Genomic DNA, 16,977 nt, shown 5'->3' with positions numbered 1-16,977 from the left:
AGGTAATTCTACGATGTTCCTGACCCAGTTTTCAAGGAAGGAGAACCTAGCACTGTATGCAGAATGTGGACTATCTTGATAAAATACTGTTTTATTCTCCTTAATGTTAATAGAGAAGCATGCTTTGAAATAAGTGTGAATTGCAGTTAAGTATTAATTGTGAACGTACATTCTAGTAAGGAACTTTAAGTGATTAGCGTTAGCTGCAAAGGTTTAGCTCTGTCAGTAACTTTGTCTCAGATTGTGAATTAGGTAGAGTGTGATAATCATGATATGTAACTTGTGACATAGCTTGATAGGATAAATTGTGAAGATTAGAATTTGATAATATGTATTGTGTACAGTCAATTGAGTGAAATTGTGAAGGAGCTTCTATTAGATTTTCAATTAAGTTCTAAATATCAATAATAGCTTCTCACCTGAGTATGACTTTAATCTAATAGTGAGAATGAATGTAACTATGTACAAGTTAGTGATCGTAATAAAATGTGCTTTATGTTTTAACCTAAAAATAGCCTGTGCTTGAATTCAACTCATCACTCATAAAATTCGGAACCTAATGCAGGGTATAATTGAATATATAGGCCATGTTTGCAAGCATCATTGAGTGTAATTAGTTTAGATAATTAGGTGCTGAATGATAAGCATTAGGATAATCACCTCTGTATAATTTCTGAGAGAAGTTCCCTGGTTAAGGATTCCTCCTAACCTAAGGATATTGGCTGGTGCAGCAGAACAAATAAATTTGCCAGTATCTGATGGGGAAACAATTGCAGACAGTTAATACAAAGGATTTATCTCCAACAAAGAGATAGGCCCTTTGTCTGAGAGTTCAATACATGTGGTTACTTTAAGTATTCAGCCAAGTTGTTAGATAGCCCTCTGAGTTTAGCACCATAGCTTGTGTTAAGATAGGATTTTGAAGGTAGTCAGTCTAAGTCAGAATTAAAATAAATCGATTAACGCAAGGACGAGATAAAGTTAATAATAATAACAAACAAGGAACACGATAAAAGGAAGATATAACACATGCCCATGGCAGGATTTGAACCTGCAGCCTTTTGGCTGGAGAGTGGATATGCTAACTACTCGGCCAACCCAGGACAACTAAATACACTATAAAACTTGTATAATTTAACGATGAAAAATATTAAAAGATTAAAAACTAGAAAGTAAAAGCTGTAAAGGATAAGAAAAGATTAAAGGCCTTGAAAGTAAAACATAAAAATATATGATGAAAGATAAAATCAATTTATGAAGTGAAATAAGGCTATTTTGGGTTCTAGTTTTTAATCTTTTAATTTTTTCATTTTTAAATTATACAAGTTTTATAGTGTATTTACTAATCTTATCACATCATTCATTACTTGATTTATTCTCATCTTTTAATAGCATCCTATTATTTTTATGCTTTTAACTTTTTTATTCATGTCCATATTAAATTTTAAAACTCAGTGGATCTCCATCTTACTATATTACCTATCAGTAATATCATACTTGTTCATCACCATCTGCAATCTCCATTCCAAATTTCAAAGATTGTTATTGCCAAAAGTAAAACAAACATATATATGATCACTTCATTAATTTTTTTTTTTTAATTAAAAAATTGCAGTCAAAATACATGTTCTGAATTGGGTGCTCCATAATATAAAAGCTTTGCTTATTTCTCTTTATATTAAAGATTGCCAGCAAAGGTTGGTCGATGGTAAAGCCGCTACTACTAATGGCTCATGCAAAAAGTTAAGCAAGTTTGAGTGCAGTTAGTAGTTGGACAGGATTCAATCATTCGATGCTGTTGGCACACTCCCTCGATGAGTCTTTGGACTCATCGAGGGAGTGTGCCAACAGTAATAATAATAATAATAATTAGTAATAATAATAATAATAGTGTCACGTAATAATAATAATAATAATAATTACAAAAGGAACAACATGAACTATAAGTTCATCATCATCATGCTTTTCAGGGATTTAGGCCTAGAGTGCCCTGTTCCGGCCTTAGAAGCCATTGTTAAATCTCTTGAGAAGATGTGCTGGTTTTCTTTTTCCTAACGGTTTATAATTTAAGGCTTGATTTGGTAATTTTTCTGTTTTCATTCTTTCAATATGTTCCATCCATTTATATTTATATTTTTAAATTTTTTCTATTATTGATTCCTAGATTAATTCTATCATAATTTCTTCATTTTTTTTTTGTGATCAAATGGAGTATACTTTGCAGTTTTTCTCATAAACTTCATTTCAGTTGCTATTAATCTTCATTTGTCTTTTTGTTTTATTGTCCAAATTTCACTTTGATACAATAGGACTGGTAGGACTAATGTATTGTATACTTTTAGTCTGGTTTGTTTTTGAACTAGGTTAGGTTTAAATATAGAGATAATTATACCTGTTATTTTTAAATATTTCACAATTTTTTGGTTTATATCTTTTTCATTTTCATCTGTAATCATACATCCTAGGTAGTTAAATGAATTCACCTGTTGTAAAATCTTATCTATTACTATTTTAGTTCTTATTGGATATTGTCCTTTAAAGACCATCATTTTTGATTTTTCTGTTGATATTATCATTCCATAATCTTTGGCTATTTCATTTAAATTTAAAATATCTTCAGAATTTGTAATTGTTATTTGGTCATCAGCAAAAAAGGAGTGTGTTTAAGTTCACAGTAGAATAAAGTTTAATACCTTGATGGAAATTTTTATTCCATTTTATTATTATTTCATTTAGATAAATATTAAAAAAAGTTGCTGAAAGGGGACATCCCTGTCTGACTCCTTGGTTTATCTCTCTCTCAGATATGATAGTTCATAATTTAATCTTGTTTGTATTTGATTATTTTCATATACTCATACTTATGATAGCTTTTAGAATATTATTTGGTATTTGTTTTTCTTTTAATATGTTCAATAAAATACTTCTTTTAACTTTATCAAATGCTTTTTCACAGTCAATAAATGTGATATGTGTTTCTAAATTGCATTATCTTCTTTTCTCTATTATTAATTTTAGGCAAAATGCCTGGTCTATACATGATTGTCTTTTTCTAAATCCATTTTGTATTTCTAAAATAAAGCTTTCAGAATATCGTATTAATTTGTTATTTAAAATTCTGCTGTATATTTTTAACAGGAATTTAGAATACTTATACCTGTAATTTTTAGGGTCATATCTACCACCATTTTTAAAGACAGGGACCACTATTGCTTTTTTCCATTGTATTGGTGTGTTACTTGTTGAATAGATTTTATATAAAAATAATAAGAATTTTTCTTTGAACCTTATTTCTGCATATTTATATAATTCTAACCTAACTTATCTTCTCCAAGTGATTTTCCATTTCTTGATTCTTTCAAGCTGATTTCTAATTCTTCTTTATTTTTTTCATTTTCATTAAATGTTTGCCAGTTATCTTTTTTTAAATATTTATCTGTCCACAATTCTGTATAGAAATTTAGAAATTCTTTTAATTTCAGTTCGCTGTTAAATTTTACATTTTCTTTAGTATCTGTACTTAAATGTTTCAAAATCTTATATACATTGGGTCTTATTTTATATAAATCATGTTCTAAATTAGAAACAAATTTGTTCCATGATTCTGTCTTTTTCTGATTTCTCTTTTAGTTATGGCTCTTATTCTTTTATATTCTATTTCATCTTCTAATCTTTTACTGTTTAACCATTTATGGTATATTATACTTATATTATATTATATTAATTTTAGGCAAAATGCCTGGTCTATACATGATTGTCTTTTTCTAAATCCATTTTGTATTTCTAAAATAAAGCTTTCAGAATATTGTATTAATTTGTTATTTAAAATTGCCTTATTTAAAATTATACTTCTTTTTTCATTTTGATTATTCTTTGATTGTCGTCCCATGTCTTCACTTTTTTATTCAATATTTTGGTCTTTCCTAAGCTTTCATTTGCTGCTTGTATTCAGTAACGTTTTTATATTAAGCCTTTCTATTTCTGCATTTTATTTTATTTTATCTAAATATTGTTTAATTCTTTGTTCATATAGCCATTGTATATTTGTGTCATTTAATAATCTAGTTTTATAAACAAATGTTTTAAATTTTCTTTGTGTTCTTGTTATTTGTAACCAGTTAGGTGGTAATCTTAATTTTATTTTAATGTGGAAGTGGTCACTACTTATTTCATATCCTCTGTGAACTCTAACATCTAAAGAGAACTTTGTCTTTTCATTTACGATAAAGTAATCTAATATTGATTTCCATCTTCTTGCTGCCCAAGTATATTTATGTATGTCTTTATGTTTATAGAAAGAATTGATTATTTTAAGTTATTATAAACTACGAATTCGATCAATTTTTTACCATTCCTGTTTAGAGTTATAGAGTATATTCTCCATATATTCCTATATTATTATTAATTTTCATGTTTCCAATTCTTGTGTTTAAATCTCCTGCTACTATTACATAATCATTTTTATTTATTTTATTATATATATTTTGTAACTGATTATAAAATTCAAAATTATCCTCTTCTGTTAAATAGCCCTTGTCTATTTTGATTCTAGTTTCTGTTATTCTTTCATTCCATAATTTATAATGTTTTAACTGTTTTGAAAGGGAATTATGAATTCAAATCATGACACCTTCTTGTGCTCTTTGGTCTCTGTCGACTCCACTATATATTACATTGAAATTTTCAGTTCTCATAGTTCTTTTTTGTTTTTGTTCAGTGATTACTGCTATTTGAAAATGTCTTTCATTTAATATTTGATTTAATTCTGTTTCTTTATAGGTTATTCCTCTTATGTTCCAGTATGCTATATGTATTATATTTTGTTGTTTCCATTTTCATTTTACTGTTTCCATTCCAGGGTCATTTTCCATAGATTCATTTTGATTATCTTTTTCTGTTGGCTTTAAGGTAGATTAATGTTCTCCATGTCAGGTAACTAGCCTGGTGATGAATAATCCAGTGGCTGCTACCTTAAGGTTTCTGAACTGGCCTTCTTCTAAATTTAAACCCATAGGAGAAATGGGGTATTTGAAGGGAAAAGAGTAAATTTTAGAGGGGGACATAGATGTAGGCCAGAAATGGAGAAACCCTATAGCTCTCAAGTACTTTAATAGCATAAGGATCATAAAATAAGAAGAGTTGGCTGATAAGGCCTTATAGGAAAGATTAAAATGAGTGGATCTTCCTCAAAGTAGAGGAAGAAGAAGATAGATCCAGCTTGTGGACCATGGGAGTACCCCCTTCCCTTACAATCAAGATGATGGCCCTGTAAGTTCAGAAAAAAAAAAAAAAATAGTCTGCAGTACTTTTCTATTCCATTTAACTTTAAGCATATATTAGAGTGAGTTATATGAAATTGGCACTATTGTGAGGATAGGAGCAAGTGCTTTAATTCTATGCTAGTAATATGAATAATAATCTATGGTACTTGCAGACTTATAAGGCCTATAACCTTTAGAGTATCCTTGACTTTTGTAACCATAAAGTGGTTAGCTAGTCTTATGCTTAAATATATATTTTTATGTGTAAATTGTGGGTGTTTTCCTGGCTGGTTTTTACCATGATTCAAAACAATATTTGTAATTTCAGTATATTGATGAACACTAGGTGTTTCTTAGTTAACATTCATCCATTCAGCCAGATTTTCTTCATTAAGCTTAGTTGTTATGCAGTTTGTCTTGTAACAATTTTTGCATACTTATTCAACTCACGAAAACCTTCTCTGCTTTGATACATTAAATTATTAGCACGAGTGCAGGTTGAGCATTTATCATCTGAAACTTCAACTACATGAATATAGATTGGAAGGAGGAAAGGGCAAGATGGAGAGAGATTTATATTGATACTAAGGGATAATTTCCTGAAACATCGCGTGATGGAGGGGACCAAGAGTTTCAGAGGAGTGTTCAATTTAGTAATAGCATCAGATCTAACTATATCTATAACCCTACCTGTGATGATTGGGGAAAGTAACCATGCAGTCTTGTTCCCGGAGATGTCTACAAGGCTGGTGATTATGTCAAACTTCTTATGCCATGGCATAAGAAGCTGCAATGAATGAATGTCAGCAATGCATGGGAAGTGGTCAGGGATTGTTTGAGAGAAGCAGCATCTGACTGCATACCCGGGGTCGGAAAGATAAAACGAGCAAGGGATTAAGTGGATGAGTAGCAATATTTGTTATTATGCGACACCTTCAGGGAGTCCAAAGACCCATCGTGGTGGAGTGTGCCAACAGCATCGAACGATTGAACCCTTCCAACTACTAACCATGCTCAAACTTGCTTAACTTTTTGCAAGCCATTAGTAGCAGAGGCTCTACCAATTGATCAACCTTTGCTTGTGAAAGGAATAGAAACAAAAAAAGTGATCAGCATGCTCAAGAGCAATACAAAATGTGGGGCAAGAAACGGAACTAGTATTGTAAGGAAGACTAAATCAGATTGAGAGAAAATTAGCTAAGCATACCAAAGTAAATCCAGAGCTTTGCTATACAAGGGCGGTCTGAAAAGTTCTCGGCCTCAACCATAGATGGCAACACTATTGGCAATATTTTTTTTTTCTAAGTTGGTACATCTGTCATAAGCATCCATGAAATTGCAAGTCATTCTATCAAGTAGTTTGTTTTTATACAGTTATCTGGAACAAAAGTGTTGTCTGTATCCCTTGAAATGGATAAAATTGAGTATTGTGCAGTTATAAAATTCTTTGTAAAAGAAGGTTTAATGCGCCAAAAGAAATTCATTTGAAGTTCATAAAAGTTTATGAGCCTCTTCTCATTCATTTTCAATAATTAAGAAATGGGCTGCCAAGTTTAAACTTGGCTGCACCAGCCTTGAAGATGATCCACGTGAAGGACGTCCAAAAAGTGTAACAACACCAGAAATCATTGATCAAGTGCACGATATGGTATTGGATGACTGGAGAGTCAAAGTGCGTGACATTGTTAAGACTATATGCATTTCAAAAGAACGTGTAGGATATATTTTGCACGAAGAATTGCAAATGAAAAAGCTTTGCACAAGATAGGTGCCACGCTTGCTCACAGCAGATCAAAAAAGCACTCGCATGAAAATCTCTGAACAGTGCTTGGAGCATTTTAAAAGAATAAAACTGATTTTGTGCATTGATTTATTACTGTGGATGAGACTTGGATTCACTTACACACCAGAATCCAAACAGCAGTCAAAACAGTGGATAGAAGCCAGTTGTTCAGCACCAAAGAAGATAAAGTTGGTTCCATTTGGGATACTAAAGGTATTTTGTTTATTAATTTTCTTGAAAGGGTAAAACAATAACTGGGGAATATTATTTCGATCTTTTAACCAGACTAGATGAAAAAATTTTGTGAGAAAAGACCTAGTTTGCAGAAGAAGAAAAAATCATCTTTCATCAAGACAATGCACCTGCCCACGAAGGTGTTTGCAATGGGAAAATTAAGGGATCTGCACTATGAATTGTTGGAACATCCACTCTATTCCCCAGATTTGGCTCCCTCTGACTTCTATCTCCTCCCAAATCTAAAACTCTTCCTCACTGGTCAGTGTTTTTCTTCGAATCAAGAGGTGAGTGCAACTGTAGAGGAGTATTTTGCAGATCTTATTGAGAACCACTAAAGGAATGGGATAATGATGCTGGGGCCTCGCTGGAATAAATGTATTAGTCTTAAGTGAGATTATGTTGAAAAATAAAAATAATTTTGAAATTATAAATTTGTTTTTTCATTGTTAAGCCAAGAACTTTTCAGACCACCCTCATATTTATTGGTTTAAGACCTAATGATACGGTATTAGGAAAACCAGATTATGATGGGAGGAATCATGATAATCTTTTATTATCATGATTAGGAGTAGAATATGTCTTCTACTCTTATCACTTTCCTTCCATAAGCACTGAGTAAAGTCATCCTTCCATAATCATTCTTTCTCTTACTTGCTGTATGAGGATAGTTTGAAAAGTTGTCGGCCTAACAATGAAAAAAACGAATTTATAATTTCGAAATTATTTTTATTTTTCAACATAATCTCCCTTAACAGTAATACATTTATTCCAGCAATGCTCCAGCACCATTAACCTTGTCCCTGTAGTGGTTCTGAGTAAGATCTGCAAAATACCCCTCTGCAGCTGCAATTACCTCTTGATTCGAAGAAAAATGCTGACCAGCAAGGAAGACTTTTAGTTTTGGGAAAAAATAGAAGTCAGAGGGAGCCAAATCTGGGGAATAAGGTGGATGTACAAACAATTCATACTGCAGAGCCCTTAATTTTCCCATTGCCAAAACACATTTGTGGGCAAGTGCATTGTCCTGATGAAAGATGATTTTTTTTCCTTCTACAAACCGGGTCTTTTCTAATGAATTTTTTTTAGTAGTCTGGTTAAAAGATCGGAATAATATTCCCTGGTTATTGTTTTAATCCTTTTCAAGATAATTAATAAACAAAATGCCTTTATCATCCCAAAACACCGATGCCATGACCCTTCCTGCTGATGGAACCGACTTTGTCTTCTTTGGTGCTGAACAACCGGATTCTGTCCACTGTTTTGACTGCTGTTTGAATTCTGGTGTGTAACGGTGAATCCAAGTCTCATCTGTAGTAATAAATTGACATACAAAATCAGTTTTACTCTTGTTAAAATGCTCCAAGCACTGTTCAGAGATTTTCATGCAAGTGTGTTTTTGATCTGGTGTGAGCAAGCGTGGCAACCATCTTGCGCAAAGCTTTTTCATTTGCAATTCTTCATGCGAAATATATCCTACACATTCTTTTGAACTGCCTATAGTCTCAGCAATTTCACGCACTTTGACTCGCTGGTCATCCTATACCATATGGTGCATGAAACAACACCAGAAATCACTTGATCAGTGATTTCTGGTGTTACACTTTTTGGATGTCCTTCATGTGGGATCATCTTCAAGGCTAGTACGGCCACATTTAAACTCGGCAGCCCATTTCTTAAGTGTCAAAAACGAAGGAGAAGAGTGCCTATAAACTTTTCTGACTTCGAATGAATTGCTTTTGGTGCATTAAACCTTCTTTTACAAAGAATTTTATAACTACACGATACTCAATTTTATCCATTTCAAGGGATACAGACAACACTTTTGCTTCAAACAGCTGTATAAAACAAACTGCTTGATAGAATGACTTGCAATTTCACATGAATGCTTATGACAGATATACCAACTCAGAAAAAAAAAAAAAAACTTGCCAATAGTGTTTCCATCTGTGGTCGAGGCCGAGAACTTTTCAGACCACCCTCGTAACTTCTCCAAACTCCTAATACCAAATGTAGTCAAGTGCAGGCTGCCCCTCTTAAATAAAGCCCTTCTTCCTTCAAACTTGCAGCACTCACGCACACGCTCACAATCACTCTTTCTACCCAGAATTGTTTGCCCTCATTGTCCTTCATCTTAATTTAGTGTTATTATATAGGTAATATCCTGTTTTCATTTTGTCACCCTTGCTTCTTCTTGTAGTCCTTTCATTACCCCTCTCATACTGTATTTATTGTAAGACAAGCCTTTATTCCTATCAGAATTATCATCTCTTTTAGTTTTCTGCTTTTCAGTTGCAATCATTATTTTATTTTTTATTTTTTTTCATCCATAAAACTCAAAGTAGGAACATGATCATCAGTTGCATTTTTTAATTGAATTTTTATATGTTGAACATTTTCTACTTGGTTATATTATAAATTAAAGATTCCAAGAAATTATATTCTTGTTCATTCTTTATCCAAGTGTAAGCAAAGAAAGTTTGCACATGAAGTAACTTCATGACTGGGAAACTTGTATATAGAGACTTCACATCAATTGCCTTAATATCCCATAATACAACACACATGTCCTTATAGACATGTACAATGCTATACATTATGGGAATGGCAACTACTCAAACTGGTTTTGACCTTTATTGAGGTCTCATCAGTGGTCCTTCCTGTAATGCATAGCAATATAGATGTTTATAAGGATGTGTGTTACAATATGGGAAACATTATGGCAAACTCGGTCATTAGCTAATGACTCCAGACCACTTCTGGGTCTGAAATCATTAGCCTCTATATACTAGTTGCTCGGTCATGAAGTTATTTCATGCACAAACTTTGTTTGCTTATACCTTGGAAAATGAAAGATGCCAAGAAATGTAATTTATTGGCATCTTTCATTCATATGAATCTCTATACCATATAATATCCTTCTTTTTATAATTAATTTTTTCCTGCTTGATTATCAACGAGCAATACCTTACCTGATTCGGTGCTTTTTTGTTTCTCCTTTTTCTGCTTGCCCTTCATGTTTTTCCGATACCTCTCTGATTGCTTTCAGCTTTTTCACTCGTCCATCTAATAATTTTAGTTTAGGTATTTCCAAGGTTAATTCATATTCGATATCCGAAATTCTATGAGAATCATCAGGATATTCATTGGGACAAGCTTCCATTTTCATTAGTTAACTAACATTCCTCTTTATTTCTATTCTATTGTTCTTACATGGTTTTGGTGCCATTTTACAGTACTACTTTAATATTATAGTATTCCAACAAAATATCAAATATTATATAAAGTGTTATATAAACATTATAGATACACAAAAATCAGCTGTAATATTATTATAAAAATAATTTTTTACTCAGAAAATAACACAATAAAACAGATAAATTACTATTAAATTATAATATATAATTATATTATAATTATAATATAAGTAAATATGACCTCTCCATTGCTTCTGCCTTAGTATCACCACTTTTGGGTCTGTCTCACACTGACGAGACCTCAATAAAGGTCAAAACCAGGCTGGGTAGTGTCCTTCCCTTAACATGTTCATTGTTAAACACGCGATATCGCGCGATGCGAGTTCTCACCAAATGGCCGATCACGTGTTATCGCGTGGACGTAGCTAACTAAATAAAAAAAATTTGGCCACCACATGAAATTCCAATTTTCAGCTTGGCAATGAAAGTGTTAATGCATAGCATTATACACGTCTGCAAGGAGATTTGTTTTGCATTATGGGAGATACTGAGACAAGGAGTGATTAGAGCTTGGTCCACCTTTACTATGAGTTGCCTCAGTCCTGAAGATACTTCAGGTGCAAACTTTGTTTGCTCACACTTGGATAAAGGATTAAACTAAATTCATTTTAGATAAATTACTAATTTCATAGGAACTTTAGACATCAATCTTTCACTATATTGCCTTGAACCAAGATGAAGGATTTTTCTGGACAAAAAAGAAAGTCTGATGTCCAGAAAGGAAAAAAAACTAGTGGTTTATTTCCATTTCAGGACATACTTCATTGGCTTCAAAATAGACTAAAAATTACAATATACAATAAACCAACTTCCAACAGAAATATTTTGAAGTTGGAAATGTTGGAATATTCACATGCTCACCATATCGTTAATTATGATATGGTGAGAACCCTCATTTCTTGCTAGCACATTCCAGAAGAGAATAATTATGATAAAAGAACAGTCAGCAGACTTCTTTTTTCACCCTCTCTTAAGCATAACTTGAAATTGATAATAGTGATATAAAAGATGTGTGGATAAGTTTAGTTGTTGGGTAGTTCATCTGTAGTTCTGTGGTGTAATTCATAACATCCAAGGATCAAAATAAATAAAATTACTATTTATTAATACCACTGAAAGATACCCTTGCATCCAGATTTACTGTACATGCTAGTTATTTTGAATGAAATGGAAAAATATACAGATAAGATAGTAAGGGTCCCCCCATGCCCCTTTCTCTCTTCTCCTCAACTCTTTATCTAGAAAATGGTAAGAAAAATCAATCATCAACATCTATACTTAAGCCAAAGGTCTGGCTATGCTATGCAGCTTGTGTGTTTGCTATTTGGCTCTGTGGTCTAGACATTCTAAATACATTTTTAGTGCATTTAAACATTCAGTATCCTAAAACATACTTTACAACAGAAAAGACATTTAAATAACTGCCTGCCATTTTTAGATTCATTAGTTGCATTCCTTTCAAAATTGTTCATTTATTTTGTTCTGTTTATGGAAAGTCAACACACAGTAGAGGGCATTTACATAAGCAATGGCATTATCCATTCTATTAATACAGTATCCTAAAAGCACTAACATGCAGAGCCCAGGCTGCCTGTTCAAATGATGCTACTCTTGCCATTGAACTTTCATGTATTTTCCTTCTCATGTTTTTAGCCATTTACTATAACCACCATAAAAATATATAAAATTCTAAATATTCCTCAATTTTCCCCTCCTGATACACAAGACTGCAGCAAAACTGTTACTAGTAACTCTCATCCATCATTCACCTAAGTACAAACTCCAACCTTTATCATATCCAGGAGTGTATGAAGTGCTATTTACTTGTAAACTGCGTACTATGCATGAACAGAAAGATCTGTTGACATCTGCCTTAAAAAACATAAGAACATTTGTTACCATAGTTTATGGCAGTCAGGAAGGACTGGCAAATTTGAGTCCCTTCAAACAATTAAATGGAAGATAACCAAACTGTAGACTGAATGTAAAAAAACTACAAAACAATATTCTATCAACTAGAACTAGATAAAAACCAGAAGGAACTACCAAAACAGAATATAAACATCGAAGAGCATTGGTGCAAATTAAAGGAAATAATATTAAATTCGGCAGAAAAAACAATAGGTTACACAGAAAGAGGAAGTAAAAAGGTTAAGTGTTTAAAGGAAAAGCATAAAATTAATATAATAGAAATGAATATAATAGATTAACCAGAGAAATTAGAAAACTAATTAAAAGAGACGAGAATAACTGGTTAGAAGAAAAATGCAAAATGGCAGAAAAGCTATCAAAAGAAAATAACCTTCATGGATTATCTAAACAAATAGACCAAATTAGTAAGACACAGACAACAAAAATTATAATGATCAAAAACAAATTGAAACAAAAAACTAATTGAAAGTAAAACAAAAAGAATACTTCAAAGATTTATATAATAAAAACAGCTCCCAGGATATTATGATTCCAGTCACTGAAATGGAAGAGGAAACAAATATCTTTACCAAAGAAATAATAGCACACAGCATAGAAAAACTCAAAACTAGGAAAGCACCTGGAATTGATCAAATACATGCAGAATTCTTAAAAGAAGGAAAGGAACAACTTTTGGAATCATTAAAAACATTATTTGAAAGGATCTACAAAATGAAGCAGTGCCTACTGATTGGACCAAATTAGTCATAACTCATATATACAAAAAAGAAGATAAAACAGAATGCAATAATTACAGAGGCATTAGCCTCCTCAGTATTCCAAGTAAGGTTTTTATGAAAGTACTCCAAAAACAAATTAAGCCATGTATAGAACTGGCACTAGGAGAAAAACAAGCTGGTTTCAGACCAGGCCGAAGCACAATTGATCAACTATTCACCTTAAGACAGCTAATAGAAAAGACACTAGAGTACAACCAAAGTTGCTACATAAATTTCATAGACTTTTGTCAGGCATTTGATTCAATCCGTAAAAGAGAACTATGGAAAATTATGGAAGAATTTGGAATTCTCAACAAAACCATAAGAATAATAAAGAATCTGTATGAGAAATCTGAAAGTGCAATACAAATGGAGAACACCTTAACCAACTGGTTCCACACAAAGAGTGGATTAAGACAGGGATGCAATCTGTCACCAGACCTGTTCAATCTTACACTGGAAGAAGCAACCAATAAGGCCTTAAACAATGAAGACTCTGGAATCAAAATATATGGGGAAAATGTGACAAATTTAAAATTTGCAGACGACATTGCATTACTTGCAAGCACAGAAGAAAATCTACAGCGAATTTCTGATAAAATAAAGGAGGCGTGTATAAAATCTGGATTAAATATAGACAAAACAAAAATTATGCAAATAGGAAAAAGAAGCACCAATCTGAAAATTGAAATTGATAGTAAGAATCTAGAGCAGGTAGAAAACTTCACCTACCTTGGAGGAGTTATTGAGTACAATGGTGAAATTATAAAAGATATAAATAGACGAATCAGTCAAGTATCCCAAACTTTTGGACGACTTAATAAAATATGGAAGTCAAGAGACATCAAACAAGTAACAAAAGTAAGAATCTATGAAACAATGGTCCTCCCAATACTCCTCTATGGAAGTGAATGCTGGAATCTCAAAAAGGCTGAAGAGAAAAAATTATTAGTTACTGAAATGGGTTGACCAAGAAGATTACTTGGGGTATCTCTGCTGGATCAACTAAGAAATTAAGACATAAGGCAACGACTAAAACAAGAAATAACAATAATAGACAAAATCCAAGAAAGAAGACTGCGATGGTTTGGCCATGTGACCAGAATGGGAACAGAAAGACTACCATCTAAAGCCCAGAATACAAGATGGAAGGTAAAAGATCCGAAGGATGGCCCAGAATTAGATGGATAGACAAAATAAAAGAGAACATGAAAACCAAATCACAAGCGACACCAAACTGGACAGAATTGTTCAGACTCTCCCAGGACAGACAGAAGTGGAAAGAGTTCATTCGGCCTCATCATCATCATCCACATAGATGATGGAAGAGAGAAGAAGAACCAAACTGCAACACTTAAGTTGTTATAAGTCTGAGACACTGTTTTTAGAATTAACAGCACATCAGTAATGAAAGACTCCTTGATCCCCCAGCAAGTAGGGCTGTGTTAATTTCCAAAAATATGGTAACAGTAATTTTTTAAGACTGACTCCAACTTGTAAATTTCTGTTTGCCCAACAGTGGGATGAAACAAAGTTTAAATTTAGAAATTAGGTCTTCTTTCATTTTGTTACAGTTTTAATGTTTCCCTAATAACTGATTTATTTTATTAGATGTTAGTTCTTATGTACTCTGACAAACTGTTTATACTATAAAGATTCTTGGTATAAAACTAGCAAAATAATTAGGCAACTAAATAAATATTTGTATTTATTTATTCCTTGGTGTTGTGAATTAAGCCACAAAAATATAGTGATATAAAAGAATATACATTTTATGGAATAAATATGAGTGAAATTAGCAACATGCATGAGTGTTCAAACCAGTTTTACCTTATGGGTGTGACTTTGGTTAAAAATAATCAAAAGCTAGACCACAGCTTTGAGAGTTTGAGAAAAATTAGGTGCATGAAAAAATTCATTGATGGCAGCATTATATTTAAAATGAAGACATCAAGACTAACTTAACACTGTTAGCATCTCAGAATCTATGAGCAGAGCTAATCTAAAGCAATTTGGTCACTTAAACAGATTGGAGGAGGAAAGATTATCAGAATGAGTATTTGATAAGAAAAAAGATCCAAAGGAAGGCTAAATATAGGTGGATTGATGCATTAGAAGACGAGACAAAAAAATCTAATAAATATTGGAATCTTAACAGAAGACTTGTGTTTGAAGAAAAATTGTTGATAGGAAGTTAGTAAAGATGTGAACTTAATCATGTGGTATTTGTCATATTCTGTACACCCTTTGAGAATGCATATCAGAACTACATTAGCATCTTACTAAACTGATCTTAGCTTCAACAACTAAACCTGAAGCACAGCTGCCTAAATTACTCAGGTGTTGACCATTTTGGCATGATTGCAGTCTTTTATATTATATTAAAAAATAAAAAAAGGAGAAATCCATAGAACTTCATATAGAAAAGACATCAGAGACATCACATATGAGAGATGTGTGCCTCAACTGAACTACAATAATGATGATACCCTTTTATTGGAAAAATTGAAGTTCAAAAAAAATAAGTAATGCTTATTTTTTTGCTTCACATTCCACTTAAATTTAATTTTTATATGCATCTGAAATTTTATAAATTTTTTAGAATAAGATTTTGAAAATTACTTTGCAGTTTTTGAATATCAAACAGTTTGTGTGATATAAATTAAAAAAAGCATAAAATGGGGGTTGGAACTCTAAGGGGGATTCACACATAACCTGTAATCTTGTAACCCATAACGAAATGAATGGAAAACCATGCAAAATTCATCATGGTAGGCCTGATGTTGTATTTTTATATCAAACAAATAAATGTATAAGATTGAAAAAGCTTGTATAAATGTAAATCCTGTAAGGTTATACGGTTGTTTTATTGTATTTCACTTGTAAATAGATATTTCAGATTTTGCTCAATTTCTTCGAAATCATTCTCTGTTTTAACTGTTTTCTCCAAATGCTTAATAGGTGACAAATGGTATTCGGAACTCCTTGAAGGAAAACCCATCAGGACAGCCTAATGATGGGCCAATGGGTATTAGTGTAGCATTATCACCAACAACTACCACCACAACAGTTTCCAAAGCAATCATCACTAATGCTTCCTTCCGTACAAAGAAACTTCCAGGTAAATGGTTGTTTAATTTAGACTAAATTTATTTCAGAAATAAATACTGAAGTTTGGGGATGGAGGGGGGGGGGGAAATTGAAGTGAGATGTTAACAAACATTTATTAACAAAACTAACATAAAATGTGTGTGTTGGCCATTGGCCATCTTGATGCTGAAGATGCTAATTTTAATGTGTTCTAGAAAATCTTAAGTTATATTTGAAAACTGAAAAGCTATTATGGAGTGGAAAAAATTCAGAAATCAATATTGCGTGTATTAAACTAGAAAGATAACTAATCATTAGTAATTAGTGAATCTGAAAAGGTAAGCTGATGTGTGCAATTAATCCTAAGTTATAAATTACATCTGTAATTGTTTCTAAGTTTGGTTGGAAAAGCTTGTCCCCATGTATTCTAGAAATAAACTTAAACCCTTGGAATTATCTGAACCCAAAGTTCATGTTTGCTCCTATTGAAAATATTCTGTTAATGCAAAAGACCTTTGTACATATACATAACTAAGCAGCTTCCTTGCATTAGTAGACTTCACTGGAAGTAAGTTTCTTTCCATATTGTATTTGGTACTGGCTATAGGTATAATAAACTTAAGGAATTCCATTATTTAGCTGATACAGGATCCATATTTTTA

At 32.2% G+C, this 16,977-nt stretch overlaps 1 protein-coding gene across 5 annotated transcripts in view; it reads left to right on the top strand.

The window, feature by feature from the left end:
- Positions 1 to 16,977, top strand: part of Hyccin (PI4KA lipid kinase complex subunit hyccin) — a 335,986-nt gene that overhangs the window by 250,481 nt on the left and 68,528 nt on the right. For all 5 annotated transcript variants that reach the window (XM_090411355.1, XM_090411361.1, XM_090411331.1 and 2 more), the window contains one exon: positions 16,187 to 16,346. In XM_090411355.1, the coding sequence (XP_090267481.1) occupies positions 16,187 to 16,346 (160 nt within the window). The remainder of the gene's footprint in view (positions 1 to 16,186; positions 16,347 to 16,977) is intronic.

Source organism: Typopeltis vanoorti, chromosome 2 (assembly GCF_054136105.1).
Source record: "Typopeltis vanoorti isolate ZY-2024b chromosome 2, IOZ_Tvanoo_1.0, whole genome shotgun sequence".
Classification (NCBI taxonomy): Eukaryota; Metazoa; Arthropoda; class Arachnida; order Uropygi; family Thelyphonidae; genus Typopeltis; species Typopeltis vanoorti.
The sequence above is the reverse complement of the archived record's forward strand: the minus strand, read 5'-3'. Positions and strand labels throughout refer to the sequence as shown.